General features: G+C 29.6%; 10 protein-coding genes across 10 annotated transcripts; 5 read left to right on the top strand and 5 right to left on the bottom strand. All coding sequences in view use genetic code 12, as the record gives it.

The window, feature by feature from the left end:
- Window positions 1-224: 224 nt before the first annotated feature.
- On the bottom strand, window positions 225-2054 carry CD36_62460 (alpha-1,2-mannosyltransferase, putative; the record flags this gene model as incomplete). The annotated part of the gene is made up of 1 exon (XM_002420956.1): window positions 225-2054. One exon carries the CDS (start codon window positions 2052-2054, stop codon window positions 225-227), a length of 1830 nt encoding a protein of 609 aa, XP_002421001.1.
- Window positions 2055-3186: 1132 nt separating this feature from the next.
- CD36_62470 (transcription factor, putative) lies at window positions 3187-4362 on the top strand (the record flags this gene model as incomplete). Its single annotated transcript, XM_002420957.1, has 1 exon — window positions 3187-4362. The coding sequence occupies one exon, from the start codon at window positions 3187-3189 to the stop codon at window positions 4360-4362; it is 1176 nt and encodes a 391-aa protein (XP_002421002.1).
- Window positions 4363-4717: 355 nt separating this feature from the next.
- On the bottom strand, window positions 4718-6964 carry CD36_62480 (tRNA wybutosine-synthesizing protein, putative; the record flags this gene model as incomplete). The annotated part of the gene is made up of 1 exon (XM_002420958.1): window positions 4718-6964. One exon carries the CDS (start codon window positions 6962-6964, stop codon window positions 4718-4720), a length of 2247 nt encoding a protein of 748 aa, XP_002421003.1.
- A 528-nt stretch (window positions 6965-7492) lies between these two features.
- CD36_62490 (conserved hypothetical protein) lies at window positions 7493-7795 on the bottom strand (the record flags this gene model as incomplete). The annotated part of the gene is made up of 1 exon (XM_002420959.1): window positions 7493-7795. The coding sequence occupies one exon, from the start codon at window positions 7793-7795 to the stop codon at window positions 7493-7495; it is 303 nt and encodes a 100-aa protein (XP_002421004.1).
- A 509-nt stretch (window positions 7796-8304) lies between these two features.
- Window positions 8305-10017, top strand: CD36_62500 (subunit of SAGA histone acetyltransferase complex, putative; the record flags this gene model as incomplete). Its single annotated transcript, XM_002420960.1, has 1 exon — window positions 8305-10017. One exon carries the CDS (start codon window positions 8305-8307, stop codon window positions 10015-10017), a length of 1713 nt encoding a protein of 570 aa, XP_002421005.1.
- A 134-nt stretch (window positions 10018-10151) lies between these two features.
- On the bottom strand, window positions 10152-11888 carry CD36_62510 (Aurora kinase, putative; the record flags this gene model as incomplete). Its single annotated transcript, XM_002420961.1, has 1 exon — window positions 10152-11888. One exon carries the CDS (start codon window positions 11886-11888, stop codon window positions 10152-10154), a length of 1737 nt encoding a protein of 578 aa, XP_002421006.1.
- Window positions 11889-16059: 4171 nt separating this feature from the next.
- On the top strand, window positions 16060-16632 carry CD36_62530 (conserved hypothetical protein; the record flags this gene model as incomplete). The annotated part of the gene is made up of 1 exon (XM_002420962.1): window positions 16060-16632. The coding sequence occupies one exon, from the start codon at window positions 16060-16062 to the stop codon at window positions 16630-16632; it is 573 nt and encodes a 190-aa protein (XP_002421007.1).
- A 2752-nt stretch (window positions 16633-19384) lies between these two features.
- On the top strand, window positions 19385-20668 carry CD36_62550 (casein kinase, putative; the record flags this gene model as incomplete). Its single annotated transcript, XM_002420963.1, has 1 exon — window positions 19385-20668. One exon carries the CDS (start codon window positions 19385-19387, stop codon window positions 20666-20668), a length of 1284 nt encoding a protein of 427 aa, XP_002421008.1.
- A 408-nt stretch (window positions 20669-21076) lies between these two features.
- On the bottom strand, window positions 21077-22629 carry CD36_62560 (tNA-uridine isomerase, putative; the record flags this gene model as incomplete). The annotated part of the gene is made up of 2 exons (XM_002420964.1): window positions 21077-22496; window positions 22583-22629. The coding sequence occupies 2 exons, from the start codon at window positions 22627-22629 to the stop codon at window positions 21077-21079; spliced, it is 1467 nt and encodes a 488-aa protein (XP_002421009.1).
- Window positions 22630-23132: 503 nt separating this feature from the next.
- CD36_62570 (ribosome biogenesis protein NIP7) lies at window positions 23133-23678 on the top strand (the record flags this gene model as incomplete). Its single annotated transcript, XM_002420965.1, has 1 exon — window positions 23133-23678. One exon carries the CDS (start codon window positions 23133-23135, stop codon window positions 23676-23678), a length of 546 nt encoding a protein of 181 aa, XP_002421010.1.
- Window positions 23679-23777: the final 99 nt, after the last annotated feature.

Consider the following 23777-nt stretch of genomic DNA (forward strand, 5'->3'; position numbering starts at 1 on the left):
TGAGAGTTTTGTTAACGTGTCAAGTGTTCATTTTAAAAATGTATTTGTACATTGTACACGACCATATATTTACAGCATAATTCAATAAATGAACATTAAGTACTATATGATGTAACTGTTTAGAAATGAAGTTATTACGGAACTATTTACAATTGGTTATTAATAGTCATCTATTGCTTATTTAAATCCAAATGCCAAAAATAGTATTAAATTTATCCTCAGGTTCAATACACTTTTTCCACTTTAGTTCTTTTCTCTTCTCTGTATTGCTTTTCTAAAGAATTCAAATCATTGATGTATTCAATCCATTTCTTATTGAAAGCTTTGTTTGAAAACTTTTCTGCGACTCGAGTTTGATCTATTTGTCTCATTTTAATTAACTTTGAATCTTCAATAAGAGCAGGGTCATTGACATATAATTCTTTTAATAATGTCTCAAATGTAGGATATTGAATAAGTGTGTCAAATAATTCAAAAGTAATGTAACCTGTTTCAGTATTTTCTTGAAATTTTGGATCGAGATCTGGATCATCATAACTTTTAAAGAAAAATCCAGCTTCAGTTTTCCAATTGGTTAAACTTTCTTCTTCTTGATCATTTCTTCCTATCATATCTAATAATGGACCAGCTGAAGCATGAACTATGGGGATACATCCTCTTGCCATATATTCGACCACTCCAATACCAAAATGTTCGTTCCACATTGCATTAAGACCAAATTTGCAAGTGGATAATAATTCAACCACTTCATCATAAGATATATCTATTCTAAATTCGACAAATCGTAACAAGTCTAATTTGGCAACTTGTTCCTGCAAAGATTTCAAAGTTGCAGTATCATCAGCAGTTCGACATGATCCGGCAAATACTAAAGTTGGAATTGCACTGGGGACTTCTGTCACATTGGGGAAATTATTCGACAAAAAACTGGAATATTCTTTCAACAATAAATCATGACGTTTTTCAGGACGGAATTGAGCCAAATACAACAATTTGTTAGATCTGGGTTTGTTTAAATTAGCTTCTTTGATTAAAAATTCGGTGCCACATGGAGGATATAATACATCCAAAACATTACCAAAAGCAGTATTAAAAACCCAAATTTTGGATAAATGATTAAATGTCCAACTTCCATTTGCTAAAGCAATATCAATTTTGGAACCTAAGTAAACATAAAAATAGTATAATACCGACCAATAAAAAAATTTCCCTAATGAAAAATAATCACTAAATTTAATAAAATTAAACTTTGTCAAATCTTTTAGTTTCTGGAATTTCAATTTACCAAACATATCTTCTTGTAATATTGGGAAATGAGTGTATGCAAGAATTGGTATTTTCAAAGAAAGCGAAACAAGCAAATAACTACTTGGTAAACCCATGGTATCAATCCATATATCTGGAGACAATTCATACATGGCTTCAAGACTTAATACTATCCCTCCAAATAATTGTCCAATTAATGTAAAATGTTTCCAATAGTTCCCATCTATCAAATTGTTAAACCTTCTTAAATAAATGAAAACAACTCTTGAACGATCTAATCCATCAATTTGAAATTTGGTTTCTGCTTTGTTCAAAATAGCTAATGGTTCTGCTTCAATGTTAGTGGTGTATATGGCACAAATATTCCTATCATCAGCCAATAATGTTGCCTTAACAGCCTGCCATAATACTCTTTCTCCACCACCACCATTATTAGCATATGGATGGAAAAATCCATAAATTATACGACGTTGTGGATCGTCAATATCCCTTCTACTCATTTCATTAAGAAATTCATCTCCATTCTTGCAATCATTGGGATCTATTTTCAATTTATTATTTACAAAATTGGTATAAAAGGCAGGATTCTCACTAGCTAAAATCAATCTACGACGATAACTTGATCGTTTAGTTCCAACTTTCAAATAAATTGGTTTAGGGTATTTAACAACGTGTGATATTTTCTCCCTCCAGTTTTGACTAGGAATTAATAAATGATGTGGCCATACCGTTGTTATGAGTTTGTATGGAACATATACTACTAGTATCACAAATAATATCAAATACATTGTTTTTGGGAATCTATTGGGAATTAACGAATGTTGCAAAAAAAAAAAAAAAAAAAATGATGATATCTAACTTCTGGTGTATATATGTGTTTATTAGAGAGATAAGTAAAATGAAAAATTGAAATTAAATTAAATTACATCTCGGTTAATTCCAGAAAACAGTGTGTGCGTGTGTGAAAGAGAAAAATAAAAATAAAAAAGGTCGTGCACTATGGCAGGGTTTATTGATGGAAGACCGATGGGATAGGATTAAAAGCAGTGTGATGTGAAACAATATACCTATTAGATCTGATATAACCTTAATTCTAGTCATTAAACTTTAAATATGGGACGTATTATAATAATTATATAAGACAATTTGTATTTCTTTTGCTTAACGAAAGAAAAAGGAAAAGGAATAATATATAATTGTCTTATCATGTGATCTGTATGTACGTATGTGTGTGGAAAGATTTTTTACGATCGATTGATCGGATATGTTATTGATGTGTGGGCAACTTTCTACCGCAAGATGATTGGGCCACGCGTCTAAACCAGATCATTTCAAATAATGTTAGAAATTGGAAACAACCTAAATAAACAGTTCTAGAAACAAATTGTTCTTTTCTTTTGGAGGTTCCATATCTATTCTTTATATATTGTAAGACTAAGCAGTAACAGTAGTTGGGTTGATAAGTGTGTGCGTTGTGGTGAATGAAGATCAAAATGTGAGTGAGTAAGTGTGTACTGCATATAAACAATATATCAATTTATCCCAAAAAAGTTAAATTAATAAAGAAAATGTCACACAAAGTTTAACTAAATTAAAAACTGACGCGATCAATTTAACTTGAAAAAGAAAGAAAGAAGAATAAGAATTAATTGAGCAAGTAAAGAAAAGGAAAAAAAAAAAAAAAAAAGAAGAAGAAGTAGACCAGTAGAATTAACAACGATCAAAAAACTCTCTTCTCTTCCCACTTGCTTACTGACTCCTTTCAAATTAAAAAGTTGTTGAATTTATATATATATCTTTTTGAATTGCTATAATTTTATTGTTTATATCTATATATTACTTTGCAAAATAGTTTTCAGGACATCTTAAACAATTCACCACAATTACACTTACTCATCAACCACCACTAGAAATATCACCATGTCAGCAACGGTAATTAATAATGGACAGGCAAAAGCAAAGACTCCTCTTAAAAAGGAAGAACTTGAACAAATAGCTCGTCAATTAAAGAAAAAGTTATCCAAAGCAAGTATAACTGCTAAACAATCATTATCACCAACTAATATCAAAACCTCCACTATAATCTTACCAAAATCATCTCCTCTAAAAAGTTATATTATGAAGAATAATAGTAACGAACAATCTCCCACAAATAATATCAATAACTTATCTTCATCTCCAATTAACTTGTATTCACCAAATGGCAAATCACCTACTCATATAAGGACACCAGCTGCTGCGTTTTTATCATGTTCACCTTTGAAAAATGTAGCCCATGCTGATACTAGTGCTGCTGATGATATGATGCTAGATAGTCCCACCAAGAGAAGAAAAACATCGCCTCGTAAAATGGTATTACGAGAAATCACCCCAGAAAAGCCAAAGACAGAGAGCACACTTAAACCATCATTAGAACTAACCTCTACTCCGACTAAGAAACCAGAATCACAATCACAATCACAATCACAATCACCACCAAAAGACCAAGCAACAACTCCTACTATGGCCAAACGAGAATTATCATCACAATCATCTTCTTCTCAAAATGCACTTTTAAAGACCCCAAAGCAAAACTCTAATGGGAATGGTTATAATGATGCTGAAGGAGCTGATTTATTGATGTATTTGGCCACTTCTCCATCTCCTGCCAGACCATATCTTTCAAATACACCTAGAGGTATTAATAAACCACTTCCTTCAATACTGCAATCTTCACAACCATCACAAACATCGACAAGTACTGCTAATGCTAGTTCTAGTGCTGGTTCTGGTTCTGGTGCTGGTGCTGGTTCTGGTGCCAATTCTGGTGCTAGTGCTAGTACGTCGTCATCAGCTTCTGCCTTCCTTGCCCCACCACCACCAGTGACGCCGAAAAGAGTTATAAATTCACATTCCACAAGAACTCCACAGAATAGATTAACACCATTTTTCAATACTTTAAATGCTAATGGGTTACCATCTCAAGGTTTGGCTTTAACCCCTACAAGTTTTAATATGAATGATTATGTGACGTTTTTCACTCCTTCACCAGGAGGTGCATTCAATAAGAATTTGTTAAAGACTCCTGATTTTCATAATTCATTACTGAAAAAGTGATATTTAGGTTTCATGGAGTGGAGTGGATATATATATATATATATTTCTCTGTTTAGAAGTTTCAAATATTTTTAATGCATGTTTTTAGTACGTTTAATACATTGCTTGTTTTGGTGTATAGTATAAAGGTTAGTTGTTGTTGTTAATACTAGAAGCATTAGGTATATTTCAGTGCTACTAACTTAGTCTCATTTTACCACAATATCGGAGATTCTTGATAGCTTGAATGATAGCCGTAAACACTATTCACTGTTACTTGCTACAAACAATACGAAATCATTAATTCACGGTTTATTAAAAACACCAACTATACAGAATAATAAATAATTTAACCTTACAAAGTGACACTTCCTGCTTACATACTTTTTTGTTGATCAAGTAATTTTTTTGCTTGTTCATCTCTTATAGCTTTCTTTTTCAATTTTTCAGCTTTCCTATCATATTTAGTATCTTCAGGGTTAAAACCAGCACCTTCTGATCCCCAAACCGCCCATTCTGGAGTTTCTTTAACATAATCCAAATCGACAAATTCTTTACCACTTTCAAGTAATTCAAAAAATTTAGGATAATCAATATGAGTATGCCATTTACCATTAATCATAAATTTTTTATCAGCGACTAATATACAACATGAATGAGCATGTTCTGCTGCAATATCATAATCTAAACCTCTTGATTGTAATTCTTGATTTAAATTTTCCACAAAAGTTTTACATTCTTCATAAAAAGGGATATTTTGCATGGTTAAAGGATTACCATTACCATTAGAAGATCCACAAAATGTGGCCCCTTTGATTTCAATTTGTGATGGTCGTGCTCTTTCCACCATATCAGCATAACTTTCAATATCTTCCATATTGAACCCTTTGACCAATGTTAATCTGAAAACAGTACGTTGATGTGATTGTATAGTACGTAATATATCCGAACATGACATTAATCTTTCCCAGAAATCACTATTCAAAGGACGATCGACTTTTTTCAAATCTTGTTTTGTTGGAGCATCAATACTGACATATAATTGAGTGACTTTAGCCAATCTTGCTAAAGCATCTGGATGTTGAGCATTACAAACCAAAAATGAAGAAATATGTTGTTGATGTAACATTCCAACAAATTCATTAATATGAGGATAAAAAATTGGTTCACCAACTAAAGATAATGCACAATGACGAACCCTAAAGGCTTCTTCAAATCTATCCATTTGAATACCTGGGACTCCTCTTAATTGTTTAATTTTTTGATAATGACCTTCTAATGCCCCGGCCATGACTTTTTCTGGAGGATCAACTTCCCATCTCCAATTCAGTTTAGCAACAGGATTTGTACCATGTCTCCAACAGAAAACACATTTATTAGAACATGCCAATGATGGAGTAGTTTCCATACATAAATGGGATTTAATACCATAAAAGGCAAATTTATAACATGACCCTCTACCTCTAAGAGCACTTTTAGTCCAACGACATATTTTAACTCCTGAATGAGATCCAACAATTGTATATCCTTGCTTTGTTAATGATTTGAATGTGGGAGATCCTTTAGCTACCATTTCTTTTGTTTCTATACCTGAAGAAAAAGAAGAAGAAGAAGTTTTCCCCGATTTACGAATAATATCTCCCATATCTTCCACATCAACCAAAGTATCAGCATCATCACTCCCCACAGATTCATCTTCAGCATCACTATCATCTATATCATCACTTCCAACATCAATATAAAATGGTTGGTCATTATCACTATCATTAACTATCATTGATGCAAAATTTTGAATCCATTCTTGAGCTTTAGGTTCCCCCTCATATTTCATACATATTTGTCCCATTGGATATAATCTTCTCCCACCTAATTTACCTAACCATTTATCAGCTAATTTCCCTTGATAACAAAATTTATCACCATTCCAAGATTCAGAATCACCTAAACCTAAAACACTAAATCCAATGATTTTCCTTAAAGGATATTTATCAATACGAAAATCTTGATATGTATCGATTAAATGTTCTAAAAAATAATCAATAGGAGAATCAGTTTCATATGATGGTAATACCATTAAATAAATACAATTATCTTGTGGGGTTTTCAAAAAATATTCTTCTAAATCATCAACATCATCATCAAGACTTAATAATTTAGGTGGAGATTCAAATTTTTCAATACCGGATAATTTTTCATATAAAGATTTAGCTATTCTTTGTGATGATCCAGTTAAAGTGGTATAAAAAATGTATATTTGAGATTTTGCTAGATCAACTGTAGTTTTTGTCAATACTGGTTGTTGTTGTTGAATGGCATTTTTTGATGCTTTGAAAACTTTAGGAGATCTTTTTGCACGAGACCCAATAACTCGTCTGGGAATATTTATCGTGGTTGGTGAAGTAAATGATGTTGTTGAAGTAAAATCAACGGCATAAATAGGTGAAGGTTTTTTCGGTTTTGGTTGTGGAGCAGAAGAAGAAGACCCAAGTTGTTTTTCATCTTGATGTTTGTCTTTATTATATAAAATGGACAAAACAAATACAAGTGTCACAACAGTCCATCTTCCACCTGTACTCAAGTATAGTATTGAACATGCACAAAGTAAAATACGTCCAAACCCCATTATCTTATGTTTATAGAGATATACTTACCCTATTATGGAGAATTTGAAAAATATTCTGTGCATTTTTTTGTTTTTTCAAATCATATTTGAGATGTGTCGTGCATAATAGCACAAAAAATACATGGCAAAACTTTCTGTTAAGATCAACCACTAACAATAAAGAGATATGTCATCAACACAAGAGATATAACTAAAGAACGTAACAATTACAAGAACAAAAGGTGGAGGGGATGGGGTGTATACTATAGATGATATAACCTGACTAATGCTATCAACAATATAAGTCAATCAAGCTCAGTAATTCGTCTTGATATGGATAATGAGTTATAAACTATTAACCCTGTTAACGCAATGATTGATCAGTTTTTAAATAAACAGAAATCTCAAACTGAAAAGCAAATTGAACTAATCTTAGCAGGTAGTTTTTTTTTTTTTTTTTTATAATTTGCTTAAAAGAATTGATTTTAATCCAAATTACTAAACTATATTTCCTTCTCTATTGTATATATCACCTATTTGTAACATTCCCTAATTCCTGTGAATACCAATCCTCTCATCTCTTGATTGTTGGAGTTGTTGTTGTTGTTGTTGTTGACTCGCACGGGATCTCTGATGGATTGAACCTGTTTCTTCTTTGAAATCAGGGATTATGCTATGACTACTATTGTTTATTTGTTCTTGTAAGATATTATGAGGACTAAAATCAGATGGATTCTGTTGAGAAGGTATAGATTGTTGTTCTTGTTTCTGTTTTTGTTGTGCCACACTATCATCATATTCTAAAATATCTTCTGGTGATAATCTTATTGTGGTGGCCTCTCTTCTAAGCATGGTTAACTTGGGTGTATCAGAGTATGAGAGGATAGAAAGAAATATGCAATGTTGATAATTGAATCAAAAGAAACCAATATAGTTGTTGTTGTTGTTGTGATTCACCAATCGATCTATAATGAGTAAAAAGTTAACAAAGCGAGAAACGGAAGCCTCACGACACACACACACAAACTAAAACCAAAACCAAAACCAAAACCAAAACCAAAGCAAAACAGAAAAACAAAAAATTTCGTCGTTATCCCCCCCCGTTTTCATTCATTGATAAAAACTTCTGGTGTACACAACAACACTATATTGATCAAATTCAATTTTTTTTTGATTGGTAAAGCTGTCCTGTCCAATATTAGTGACTAAAAAAGAATAAGGTGTTGGATATTTATAAAATCATTTATTAATTGATAAGTGGAAAAGAAAGAAAAAATATAAGCAGAGAAAAAAACAAAAAAAAATAAAAATAAAAAACACCTACATCAAGAAAAAACCATTTGATTCCCTGTTATCAAATAATGTCAACAAAAGCCGACCAAGTCATAACATTAGCTCAAGTACTGTCATTATTAGAGAATCCAGAATCGAAGAAATCTATAGTTTGGAAAGAGTTTGGTAATTATTTAGATAAAAGTGTTGAAATTGAAGACCCCAATCCCAATCCCAATCGGAACCCCAACCCAAACTCAGACTCAATAATTATCAGATCGGAAGATCCTTGTTTAAATTCGCAATCTACCAAATATATTCCCGATTGTTATCCGGAAAAATCCTATTTATCACAAAATATTGCTTATAAGATTTGTAATTCTTGTCAACGTCCTATTGGAACAAAAAGTTTACCATTGCATTATACAAAGTGTGTAGCCATGAAACAAAAAAGACAACAAGAACAACAAGAAAATGCTGCATCATTATCGAACAATAACAATAACAATCCACAAAAGAAGAAAAGAGGTAGAGGAGGTGGAGGAGGGAATGCATTGGTTGATATTGATGCTTCATCAGTAGATAGTTCAAGGAATGCTACTCCAGCACCTAATGGTAATGGTGAAAGTGGTAGTAAACCAGGTACTACCAGACCAAAGAAAAAATATAAAAAATCACAAGCTCAAAAAGAAAAGGAAGCGGCCGCTGCCGCCGCTGCTGCTGCTGCTGCTTCAGCTGGAGAAAAACCACCAAAGAAAAAGAAAGCCACAGCAACGTCAGCAGCATCAGCAGCATCAGCAGCAGCATCAACAGTAGCATCAACAGCAGCAACTAGTACAGTGAATAGTCAAGCTCCACTGGCACCAAAGCCTAAACCAGTGGCAAAACCAAAAGGTCCTGTTGATGTTGAAAAACAATGTGGGGTGGCATTACCTTCTGGTGGACTTTGTGCTCGTTCATTAACTTGTAAGACTCATTCAATGGGGGCAAAACGTGCTGTTCCTGGTAGAAGTGCCCCTTATGATGTATTATTACAACAATATCATAAACGAAATCAAGCCAATATAGCCAAAAGTCATGCCATGATGTTACAACGTCGAGAAAATGCTGCATTTAATGATCAACTGGAATCTGGGAATAATGTTACTAAAGTATTGAATCCTGATGAAGAAACTGAATATGTTTTAGCTGGAGTTTCTAAAAATAATACTATTCCATTAGAAAGGAAAGTAATAATGCCAGTTAGATATCGTCATAGATTTCTTCGAGCTCGAGAATTTTATGCTAATGCATTAATTATATCTGCTCATCATAATCAATCACAAAATCAATCATCAAATCAATCTCAAATACAACAAAATAATGAACAAACTTTAGCAAATCAAGCTATATCGGGATCAATTGGTGGATTACAAGGAAGATGTGCTTTGATTAATATTGATGCCAAACCAATTGATGTTAATTCACCTACACAAACATTTAGTGCTATACCTGGTGAAATGTATCAAGTAAGAGCACCATCAAAAACGATTGTTATGACAGCACAACATAATAATATGCAACAACAAGCTTTCCAACAACAATTGTTTAAATTTCAACAACAACAACAACAACAGCAGCAGCAGCATCAGCAACATCAGCAACATCAGCAACAACAACAACAACAAATGTTATGGAGACAAAGACAACAGCAACAGCAACAACAACAACAACAACAACAACAGCAACAACAACAGCAACAGCAACAATCTACTACTGGACAACTTGTTACTAATTCTACAGAAATTAAAAAAGAAACCTAGTCAACATTTATATTCATATTCACACATTTCATTTCATTTCATATTCATATTCATATTTATATCATTAAATTTAGTTATATATATATATATAACTATGTATATTATTATTAATATTATGTATATAATTATTTTATTTATAAATAATTTTTTTGTTTCAATTTTGACCAATTTGGTTTATTTTTAATAATCCAATTATGATTTAATACTTGATTTAAATTTAATCTTTTATTAGGATCTTTAACTAATAATTTTGATATTAAATCAATAGCATCAGGATCAAGATCAAAATTAAATTTATTATGATTATTATTATTATGATTATTATGATTATGATTAGGATATTTATAATCTAATTTAATAATTTTTTCATAAGTAATATTACGATTAATTGATTCAAATGGTGGTTTACCAACAAGTAATTCATAACATAATATTCCAAGTGCCCAAATATCAACAGAAAAATCATGAGATTTACTTTCAATCATTTCTGGAGGTAAATAATCTAATGTTCCACATATAGTTAATCTTTTTTTTTGATTATGATTATTATTGTTGTTATTATTATTGTTGTTGTTATTGTTGTTATTATTATTGGAAGGGGGATGAATTTGTACTGACCAACCAAAATCACTTAATTTTAATCGATTATCTAATGATACCATAATATTTTCTGGTTTTAAATCACGATGAATAATTCCTCTTTGATGTAAAAAAATTAATGCTTGAGTAATTTGATAAATATAATAACTTGCCATTATATTATTAAATCTTTTAAATTTTTTTAAATGAGTATATAATTCTCCTTCTAGACTATATTCTAATAATAAATAAATATTAATAGAATCATGAAACCATGAATATAATCTTGTAATATTTATATGATATAAATTTGATTGAATTTCAATTTCTCGTCGTAAACTTTTTTCTAATTTTAAATTTATAATTTCTAATTTTGACATCACTTTAAGAGCAAATATAAGTCCCAGTTGTTTATGTTTAACACAATAAACTCTTCCTAATTTCCCTTTACCTAAAATTTTCCCAAATTCAAAATCATCTAATGAAAGTTGTTGTTGTTGTTGAGGTTGATGTTTTTGTTGTTGTTGAGGTTTAGGAGATGTATATAATGATGAGGTGGTGGTGGTGGTGGAGGTGGAAGAAGATGAAGTAGTAGTAGTAGTAGTAGTAGTAGTTGAAAAATGAGGAACTGATGGATTTAGAATTTTATTATTATTATTATTATTATTATTTGAATTTTGGACAGTTGCCGTTGTGGTTGTGGTTGTGGTTCTTCGTTTGGGATTTGTTGTTGGTTCTGACATTTCCTTATTAGATGGGGTTTTTTTGGTAGTAAATATCGATGGATGTTGTAATACATCTTTATTAATTGATGATTTAGATTTATATTGTGAAGTTGTTCTATAATGAGATGTAGTTCTAGTATAATTTGATTGTTGTTGATTTTCTGGTTCTTCAATAAATGGTGATGATGATAATAAATTCGATGAATGTGATGAAGAAGAAGAAGAAGAAGAAGAAGATGATGATGATGATGATGATGATGATTTTTTCGTTGGGGTGAAAACAAGAGAAGTATTCAAATTGGGATTTCTATATTGATGATTCCTATTACTATTAATGTTGTTATGATTTCGTGTTTTTGGTGTTGGTGTAGTAAATGTATGAGAATGGGTATTGGGTTTTATATGTTGTGGTTTTGATATTTTGAATTCTCTATTTATTGGCGCCAAAGGTTTTCTTTCAAATAATGACCGACCATTGTTGTTGCTACTGTTGTTGTTGTTGTTGTTGTTGTTGTTGTAAGCTACTGATGATTCAGAATGATGTGGAGAGTTACGTGGAAGCATCATTGTAAAGTTGTTGATAGGTGGGTATTACTATTGAAGTAGAATCGAAGTAATATAGAAGAAAAAGAAAGAAAAAGAAAAAAAGAAGGTTTGGTAGAAAAAAAAAAAAACTGAACCAACCAACGAAATCTCCCTTTGTTTGTTTTGTTTACATAATGGTAAGGTGTACACGACGGGGTTGAATAATAATAATAAGGAGTTTGAAGAACAAGAACATAAATTGATTGATGCAAAAAAAAAAAAAAAAAAAAAAAAAAAAATTGATAAAACTGAAACATGAAAATAATAATGACAAATAAGTTTATAAATGTATTTATGTATTTATTGGAATCTCTTTTGTATAAGGTATTATTTAGATTTTATACAAAAACGCGTTGCCATAATCTGATTTCATGTCAAAAAATTGCGTAATACTATTCTTTCCTGGGGAAGAGTTTGTAATTGTTGGCCAAGAGATTATACTAGCTTTAGGTTATGACTTCAGTCTAATTTGGTTGATTATTACCTGTAGATGTAGAGTGGAATATTGTATAACTAGCAGAAAGATTTATTTTAGTACCAGGTTTAGTGGTTTGTATGGCATTTAGTAATACTTGGGTTTAGCAATGAAATGATTGATCACTGCAGAACATTATACACTAAGCAAGCGGTTATTTGTTTTGTATATTTTTTTTTTTTTTTGAGGTAGATAATGGGAAGCTCATAATGAATAAAGAGCCTCGTTATTACAACAACACATAGTTATTGATTTGAACAATTCTGGTTCTACTCCAGAATATTTTGCAACTGAAATTTGCGAATTCATTAATCACACCAATAACTTTAAACCCTGTACAAGAATCAAATTAAGTTTTAGCAGATTGAAAATTCAAAAAGAAATATATAATTGAACTTTGAATAAACTCTAGAATCAAATTTTTTTTTTTTCAATAAAAATTGAATTGAAATGTTAGGGTAAAAAAAAAAAAAAACAACTTATTGATTCTCTTGGTAGCGCCGAGTAATTAAAGTATTAATATATTTTCTATCAAAACAGAATAAACTCTGATAAGAAGAAAGAAAGTACATAACGTTTAATAATTGATTTAGTTGTCCACTCCGCCTTTCATTCCATTCAATTTCTACCAAAGAATACTATCAAATCAATCTCTACTGAAGAATTTTTAAGAAGAAGAGTTCCAATGCTTTTTTTTTTTTTTTTTTTTTTTTTTTTTGCATTCAACATTTTTAGTTTTTGTGATGGATGAGATTCAGTTTATTAAAAGGATGACACGTTAATAATAATAATAATATATGCATGTATGTATGTATGTATGTATGTCGCGCTTGCGTCACAGCTTAAGTTTTTTATTTGTTTATTTGTTATTTTTTTTTTTTTCCACGGCTAAATGGGTGGATGGAAGGAAGGAAGGATGGAAGGACAAAGACGGCGACAAAGACGACCTAGACCTAAAAAAATTATTATTATCAGACGAGACGAAAAAAAGACGAGAAATGTATTGTATGGCATTTTTTAAATTAAACTACGACACAAAATAACATAAACAAGGCCCAAAAAAAAAAAAAGTAAAACAAAACCACAATAAAAAAAAAAAAGAGTAGAAGTAAGTAAGTAAGTAAGTAAGGAATGATGATTAGAACTAAAGCATAAACTAAACTAAATTAAATGGCTGAATGTAAAAAAAAAAAAAAAAAATTCGTCCCAAAAGCGAAAACAACAGCAAAAATTTGTGACGAAGAAGAGTAGATTCTGGACTTGAACTTCAAACTGTTTGGAGTTGTATTGATGAGTTTATCTTGGTTATGATTCTGCTCGGGGGGGAGGAGGTCGAAATGGTTGATTTAAAAAGTGTAAAGTGTACAGTGTGAAGTTATGTAACAGTACTATCGGCAGAGGTTTTTTTTAAAGTTTTTTAAGTTTTTGTAGTTGTTGTTGTTGTTGTTGGTTTTAGCACTTTAGTTTCAAAAGTATATGAACAGAACAGAATGGGCAGATCTAGACAAGTAATTTTCTTTTAAGGTACAGGTCAAAAGAGCAAAAAGAAAAAAAAAAAAGGGAAAAACAACAAGAAGAAGAATATAGTTAGTTAATTTGGGGGGGGGGGAGGGAACTCATCTATTAGAGGATAAAGAGATAGTTGATATTAGATAAGCTCATATAGATTAATTTTCCTTTGGGTTGTAGAGAACTGTTAATATTTTATAATAATAATAATAAAAGCTGTTACTACCCCCTCATACCACATTAGAAAACAATGCTCCTCCTTGGAGGATGGGAATGATGATGTTGTTATCTTTTTTGTCAGAGTCACTTCAACTCACATTTACCTGCATTGAAATATTATCGATATGGGCTATACACGTAGTAGTAGTAGTAGTAGTAGTTATTAGCCAGCATTGAGAGTCATGATACAAATTAATTAATAGGCGTGCATTTTTGTAGTTAGAGTTATTTATAAATTCATTCTCTTTTTATTCTTTAGCATTAACAATAAGTCCATTGTGTTTCTTGCCTTGAGTAGTAGTAGAAGTAAAGATGTACATTAGTAAGTAAGTAATCAAGTGATGGTTGGTAAAAAAAAAAAAAAGAAAAGGAATATATCTTTATGTGCGTGTAATCAATATGCAGGATACAATTAAAAGAAAAAAAAAAATTGTTGTTTTGTGTTGTTTTGTCATGGGACACTAAAAATTACAAGACAGCCGTGTTTCCTGTATCAAGTGTTATTATTATTATTATTATTATTACTTTATTTTATTTTATTTTATTGCACGATCTTCTTTCTCTTTCTTTCTCTATCTCTCTCTGTCTCTCTCTGTCTCTGATTTGGGTTAATTTGACTTTATTATTACTTTTATTGGTGGGAATGTCTTATGCCCGTTTTTTTCTACTTTATTTAAAGTTATTTTCAAGTAGTAGAGGAGAGGAAGAAGAGAGGAAGGAGAGAGGGGATGTTTCTAATAACACTTGACACTTGATACATTTTATGAAACATCTTCTTTATTTAAAGTATAACCGGCACCCCCCCCTCCCCCCTCCAAGTAATACTAGTACTACTAGTAGTACTACTAGTAGCAATAGACAGGGAATAATGGCGATAAATCCTAAAACAAGTAGAAATACAACTTTTTCGTCTGTCTGGGATTTTAGATTAATTTGAAAAGTAAACATTCAAAGACCAAGCAGTATATATATATATATATGTGACACGTATATCAATTGTTTATGGCGTGTAATATTCCCTTTTTGTATCATATTAATCATAATAGTAAGTAAGAAAAATTTGCCCACTTTTTTTTTAGTGTTTGTGTTTGTGTTTGTGTTTGTTTGATCACTCTAATTAAACATAGTGAAGGGGAAGTTTGTGTTATATTTGCAGTTAAAAATAAAACAACAAGAACAACAATTTATCATTCTGTCTTTGTAATATGAATATCCTTCCCTTTCTGCCTTCCCTTCCCTCCCAATAGAGGTCTATGCTGTGCCAACTACATATTATATAATTCTTTACCCAAATAGAGAGAGGACAAAGGAATTTTTTTTCTTTCTTTCTTTCTTTCTTTTTTTTATTAAACAAAAAGGCAAAAAGGCAAAAAGGCAATAACAATAATAATAATAATAATACTGTTGAAAGAATGATAAAAAAAAGAATTTAACCTGTAAATGATTAATAATAACAACAACAACAACAACAACAACTGGACGAGTATTTTATTTTTTTTTTATAGAGAAGTTATTTTGATGGTATAAATACATTTTAAAATTACCTTAAAATTCAAATTTGTATTTTTTATAAAAAAAAAAAAAGAATTACTTTTCTTCCTCTTCTTCTTCTTATTTTCCTTATAATTTCATTTTTAATTTTGTTATTTAATTTTGTTAGAGGAAAACAATTTGATTTATATTTCCCTTTTATATTTCCAATATTCTATAACATTTAATACTTTTGAGGTTAATTTATTTTCATTTTTATTTTTTTAATTATTTAATTTGATTTTAATAAATTTCCTTTTTTTCTTTTTTGATAACAAATCTCCTCCTCCTCCCCCTCCCCATTTTAATTTAATTTAATTTAATTTAATTTAATTTAATTTAATTTAATTTAATTTAATTTATTCATTCATTCATTCATTCACATAATAAATAATATATATATATACTATTTCATCAAATATGGCTATTAAAGACAGAGTTAAGAGAGTTTCTAAAATTTTCACTTCTGATTCAAAAGAATCTTTGAAACAACAAATTAAAGATAAAGAAGAAATTGAACCAGCCACTACTACAACTGAAGCTGGTGAAGCTACCAAAGATGCTACTGCTACTCAAGCTGAAGCTGAAGTTGAAGCCGCACCTGCAGCTACTGAAACTGAAACTGAAACTAAAGCTGAAGCCAAAGCTGAACCAGTAGTAGAAGAAGCTCCTAAAGAAGTTGAAACTGAAATTAAAGATGTTAAAGAAGGTGAAACTGAAGAACAACCTAGTCCATCAGCTGATATCACTGAAGAAGTTACTGAACCAACTACTGAAAAGAAAGAAGTTGAAGCCGAAGCCGAAGCCGAAGCTAAAGCTGAAACTGAAACTGATGCTGCTAAAGAAGGTGAAACTGAAACTGAAGCTGCTAAAAATGCTAAAGATGAAATTAAAGATGCTGCTGAAAAGACTGAAAAAGCTGTTAAAAAAAATGAATTCTTTAAGAAGTTTATTTCTAAATTTAAAAAGAATTCTCATGCTGCTAAGAATTGAAATTGAAATTGAATTCATTATACATAATCATTATCATTATTTTAATTAATCACACTATCATTTTCCACCATTAGTTTATATCTATATCTATATCTATCTATCTATTTGTTAATTGTTAATTTTTTATTCTTTATTCTTTATTTTTTAATCTAAGTTTATTTTTAATATATATATATATATATATATAAATTGGGGTCTTTTTTTCAATTTGTTGTTGTTTTTTTTTTTCTTTTTATCGACTCTTTATTTCATTTTGAAGAAATATGATTCGGTTTGTTTCTAAACAAGAACAACATAAATAAATAAATAAATAAATATTGTCTATGTTTTGTATAAGAGAAAAAAGAGGCGAGGCGAGGAGGGGGGGGGGGGAAAGCAATTTATAAACTTTAATGAATTTTGGAGGCCTGTTGGAATTGATTGAATCAAGAAACAATGGAAAGGAGAGTGATTTATAATGATGATTATTGTATTGTATTGTATTGTATTTCAAAACTAATTTAAATTAATTATTAAACAATTACCTCTAACAATAATAACAATGAAACACGCCCAAAAAAAAAAAAAACAGAATTAACAAAGGAATGTAAGAAGAAGAAGAAGAAGAAGAAGAAGAACGCACACAAGAGGCAATCATCATCATCATCATCATGTTGAAGTTATAATGTTTAGTTAGTACTAAAAATAAAGAAAGCTGGGAATATATATATAAAAACATGAAAAGAGAGGAGATAAGATAATTTTTACACTGTTGAATTTCATAAGATTGATTTCAAAGAATTAATTAATGCATTAATTAAACAGTAATACTCCTTTCACATCTCTTAGATAAGAGTTTTTTTATCAATGATATGGATATGGATATGGATATGGATATGGATATTATTATTATTATTATTGTCACTTCCTACTACTACTACTACTACTTCTTCTTTATACACACACACACACAAAAAGAAAAATCACATTATTCTTTATTTCTTAATTCAAGAAGAAGAAAGATAGAGAGATAGATAGATAAGCAAAAGATTATTACAACTCCTGTCATTGACAATAAACAATTATTCTTATTATTCAGTTTTTATCTACCCATCTAAACCTATCCACAATATTAAATTAGTATCAACAAGAATGGAAAACATATTTGCAACTATGGCTCTCACTCTCAGACTTATTTTTTTGTGGCACCTTTCTTTCTTTCTTTCTTTCTTTCTTTCTTGCTTTCTTGGTTGCTTTTAGTCACGCGATAAGTTCCATAAATCACATCTTTTTATATATAGTCCAACAGATTGATCTTTTCAACGATATAATTGGATATTAGATTATTGATATAATAATAAACATGGCCTTTCTTTTCTTTTTTTTTTTTTCAGTTTTGTTTTGTTTTGTTTATTAAAAGATCTTCTGGTGTATGTTGACTTAAGAAAGAGGAGGTGGAAGGAGAGTATAAGTAAACTCACATGAAGGGGGGAGGGGAAGGAGAGGGGCAACTTCTCTTGAGATGGTTTCATTTCGTTTCGTTTCGTTTCGTTTCGTTTCTCCATGATACGATAGAAAACACTTCTTTTTTTTTTTTTTAGAGTCTAATTAATTTAAATGATGATTCAACCAACCTTACATAAATCAATCTAATTGTAATGGTTTATTGAAACCAAATCAAATCATATTATTATTATTATTATTATTATTATTAATGGGCCTTTTGTATAAAGAATTCTCTCTCTAAAATATGATTTTCTTTGTTGATCACGTGACACGTTTTTTTTTTTCTTTCTTTGTTTCTATTGTCAATTTCTGATAAAGACAAAGAACAGACTTAACAACAACAGTAACAAGAACTCTTTGTTAAATTTAACAAAATAGGAAATACAATTTAATAACAATGTCAATTAAGAAACGAAAGGAGAAAAAAAAGGAGGAAGAAGAAGAAGAAGGAGGCAGGCAGGCAGGCAGGCAGGCAGGTGATAAATTGGCTGTTTGAAATAAGAAATATAAAAATCTGGGACCACAATTAATTTTGCTGGCTGAATGATATTTGGATCTATTTAATGGGTTGGATTTGCCACTTTTACACACATAAATACAACTATTAATTTAGAAGTATCTATTATCACTTTAAACAAGACTGGTTATATATATATATATATATATATATATTGTGTCTATTTAATAATAATAATAAGAACATCAACAAATATACTTAGAAAGTTGAACTATTTAGAGTCAGTTGGTAATTACACTACTTTAATAGACAAGAAAAAAATAAAAAAAGAAATTCCGCTTAGAGACAGAAAGAAAGAAAGAGGCCAAACACAAGCACACAAGCACACAAGCACATACAAAAAGAAAAAGAAGTTTGAAAGGAAAGAAAGATCAAAAAAAAAAATTTCTACAAAAACTCTTCCCATTTCTTTTCTTATTAATCAATCTCATACAACTATCATTCTGTCAATATTAATTTACTACATATATATATATAGACAGATCAATCAAATCAATCATCAACCAGAAAACACATACAAATTAATATTTGATTTATCAAGAAGAGTGTAAAACTTGATTACAGTAACTAATTTTAGTCGACAACATCACACTCCCCCCCCCCCTGTTCTTTTTTTTTATTTTTTATTTTTTATTTTTTATTTTATTTTTTCCCGTTTGCTTTTAACCGCCAATCCACTTTCAACTTTCTACTCATTAACAACAACAATCTACAACAATCTACAACAATATACAACTATCTACAATAAAGATGGATTTAAGAGTGGGTAAAAAATACCGTATTGGACGTAAAATTGGATCAGGTTCATTTGGAGATATTTATTTGGGAACTAACATTATATCTGGTGAAGAAGTTGCTATCAAATTAGAAAATACTAAAGCCAAACATCCTCAATTGGAATATGAAGCCAAAGTTTATAAAGCTTTGAGTGGTGGAGTTGGTATTCCATTTGTTAGATGGTATGGTACTGAATGTGATTATAATGCCATGGTTATTGATTTATTGGGTCCATCATTAGAAGATTTATTCAATTATTGTAATCGTAAATTCACTTATAAAACTGTTTTATTATTAGCTGATCAATTAATTTGTCGTATTGAATATATTCATGCCAGATGTTTTATTCATCGTGATATTAAACCGGATAATTTTTTAATGGGGATTGGTAGAAGAGGTTCTCAAGTTAATGTCATTGATTTTGGATTAGCTAAGAAATATAGAGATCCAAGAACTCATTTACATATTCCTTACAGAGAAAATAAGAATTTAACTGGTACTGCCAGATATGCTAGTGTTAATACTCATTTAGGTATTGAACAAAGTAGAAGAGATGATTTGGAAAGTTTAGGATATGTTTTGATTTATTTTTGTCGAGGATCATTACCATGGCAAGGATTAAAAGCTGCTACAAAAAGACAAAAATATGATAGAATTATGGAAAAAAAAATGACTACTCCAAATAATATTTTATGTAAAGGTTTACCATCAGAATTTTTGGAATATATGAATTATGTGAAAACTTTAAGATTTGATGATAAACCTGATTATCCATATTTAAGAAAATTATTTAGAGATTTATTTAAAAAAGAAAATTATAGATATGATTATGTTTTTGATTGGACTTTATATAAATTTCAACAAGAAAAACAAAGAGCACAACAAGGTAAAATAGTTGATGGTGATAATCAAGATCAACAACAAAATAATCAAATTCAAAATCAAAATCAAAATCAAAATCAACAGGCACAAATTACTGCACCACAAGCATCAGTCCCAGTATCACAACAACAACAACAACAACAAATTCCACAACATATCCCAACACCACAACAACAACTTCCACCACCTCAACAACAACAACAACAACAAAAGGCTTCTGTCACCCCTCAATTACAACAATATACTGATCAACGTCTTCAAACCCAACGAGCTGTATATCAACTGAATCAGAATTATAGTGGCAGCAAAGTTACTCAACCACAATCACAACCACAACCACAACCTCCACAACAAGGTAATCCAGCATGGCTTTAGGATTTGTCATTTAAAGGGTTGCTTGTTCTGGTCACTTAACTTAACTTAACTTAACTTAGCTTAACTTAGCTTAGCTTGTTTTTTCTTTTTCTTTTATTAACTTGATTTTCCAAAAACCTATTTATCCATTAATCAAATTAATCAAATTAATTAATTAATTAATTAATTAGGGATCAATTTTTTTTAGTCTTAGTCTTAGTCTTAGTCCTAGTCTTGTTTTTAGTTTTCTGATTTTTTTTTTTTTTGTTTTTGTTTTTGTTTTTGCTTTTCATTTGGGGTAATTATCTATTTTATATATTCTATATTATTACAGAAATTCTAATGTTTGTTTTTTGTCTTATATATATATAACATATCTATTTGCATTAATATATAAAAATCCTGCTTTTTCTTTTTCTTTTTTTTTTATTAAATTGTTTCAGTTTTGGCTACTTCAGATTGGTGAACATTTTTTTTTTCTTTTTCTTTTTCTTCGGTATTTTCAACTTTTTCAGTATAATTAAATAAGAAATCAAAAATACTAGATCCATTTTGAATTAATTCACCATCTTCATTTTTATTACTTCTATAAGCATCAATATAACCGAAAAATCCATAAAAAATATTTTCTTTACTTTCTTCAGCATAAATTTTATTATAAATATATTTCATTTTAAAATCATTCATTTCTTTAGAAAATTTAGTGAAATCAATTGGTTGATAATCTGATTTAGTTAATTTAATATTATAACCATCAAATACAGGATTTTCTAAAAGTAATCCTAATGCTGGAGCTTTTGGTATATTAATTTTTTTCAGTTGGAAAAAATTATTAATTATATTTGAAGGTAAATTTAATCTAATTATTAAAGTTGCCATTGCAATCATTTTTCTAATTTGATGTAACATAAATGATTGACCATGAATTTTAATTGAAATCCATTCAGTTCCTTCAATAACAAATGGATCTGATATCAAAGTTTTAATTATAAATCTATTAGCACTAGTATCTTTAAAAGGTTTACCAATAGTAAAATTATGAAAATTATGAGTTCCTTCATATTGTTTCATAACTTCACGGAATTGATTTAAACGAATTGATGAAATTCTATATGATCTTCTACTTTGATTTTCAATAGTTTTAATTTGTTTAATCAATTTTGTGAATGATAATTCTCTCTCACCATCTTTTTCATCTCCTGTCACTTGTTGTTCATCATTATCATTATAAGAACTTGTAATTGAATCAATTTGTTCTTGAGTAATACCTGATTGTAAAATTTTCATTTTAACATTTTCCCACCAATCAATACCTTCTTGATCATCTTCAAATAATTCAGGATTTTTCAATTTTTTCTCTTTAATTAATTCACTTAATATTGATTTTGGTTTTGGTGGTAATAAACTAAAAGTTGGTAATAAATATTCATAAATTCTTGAAGAACAACATTTTCTACAATCAAATCCTTTTGTAGTTCTTTGAATTCCCCAAATTCTAATTTGTTTAGGTAATAAATCATTAATTTTATTAATAATATTAGGATCTTCAATTATCATTTTTAATGAAATTACATTACCAGCAGCATGAACTCCTTTATCAGTTCTTGCAGCTCTTTGAAATCCCGATTTTTTTAAATCAACAGAATTTTCTAATGATATAGCTCCAGCTTTAGTCATAGCATCATAAATATCTTTTTCAATAGTTTTAACATTAGGATCATTTTGTACTTGCATACCATTATATCCACTACCACAATATCCTAACATAACAGCAACTTTCCGTTTTGGTTTTCTAGGAGTTTTAGGTATTGGTTGACCATTTTCATCAACTAATGGAGTATATTCAATTCTAAAGTTTAGTTAGTATAAATTGTTTTTTTTTTTTTTTTTTTGTTTTTTGTTTTAAAATCAATAAAAAAATATGGTTGGACTTACCTACTTTTGTCTTGAATGGAATTCCTTTTTAGAACGTTTCTTGTCATTTTCTTCATTAGGTGATGATGATTTTCTGACACGAGATTCTGTGGTGGTGGTGGTGGTGGTGGTGGTAGTATCTTCATTAGATACAGAAATAATGTCTTGAGCTGCATCAGTTGATTCAGTTGGGATCGGTATAATTGAAGAATTATCAGTTAATTCTTGAGTATTCAAAGATTCAGACATTTAAATGATCTAATAATTATGGAATGTAAGATCAAGAATTATATAAACCTTTCAAAAATATGGTTTTATGTAAAATTTTTTTTTTTTTTATTTTTTTTTTTTTACTACTTCCTTTCGATGGCCTTGGGCTTTTTTTTCTCTTTTTCTTTCTCTCTTGATCTGTTCTGGGTTGAGTTAACAATTAACAAAAAAAAAAAAAAAAAAATTTCCACTCATCGCATCATCAACAATAAAATATTTAACTTCACATACACTTTCAAATCTAATCATTGAACATCTTACTACTTTTACAACATCCATTCCTAACCAATTTTTGTATTAAATGAGACCACTTACAGAAGAAGAAACTAAAGTAGTATTTGAAAAATTAGCTAATTATATAGGAAGAAATATTTCTTTTCTTATAGATAATCCCGAAAATCCTCATGTTTTCCGACTTCAAAAAGATCGAGTATATTATGTTCAAGAATCAATTGCTAAATTTGCTACTAGTGTATCACGTCAACAATTAATGTCATTAGGTATATGTTTTGGTAAATTTACTAAAACTGGGAAATTTAGATTACATATTACAAGTTTACCTTATTTATCTCAATATGCTAAATTCAAAATTTGGATTAAACAAAATGGTGAAATGCCATTTTTATATGGTAATCATATATTAAAAGCTCATATTGGAAGAATGTCTGATGATATTCCAGAACATGCTGGAGTTATTATATATTCAATGAATGATATACCTTTAGGTTTTGGTGCTAGTGCTAAAAGTACTGCTGAAGCAAGAAATTTACCTCCAACTGGTATAGTGGCATTTAGACAAGGTGATATAGGTGAATATTTAAGAGAAGAAGATACATTATTTACTTAATCAGAATATATATATATATATATGTACAATAATTTTTAGAAAATGGCAGATTTTTTTTCTCTTCCAAAAATTCTCAAACTGTAAATGACTGGTGATTAT

This window comes from Candida dubliniensis, chromosome 6 (assembly GCF_000026945.1).
Source record: "Candida dubliniensis CD36 chromosome 6, complete sequence".
Classification (NCBI taxonomy): Eukaryota; Fungi; Ascomycota; class Pichiomycetes; order Serinales; family Debaryomycetaceae; genus Candida; species Candida dubliniensis.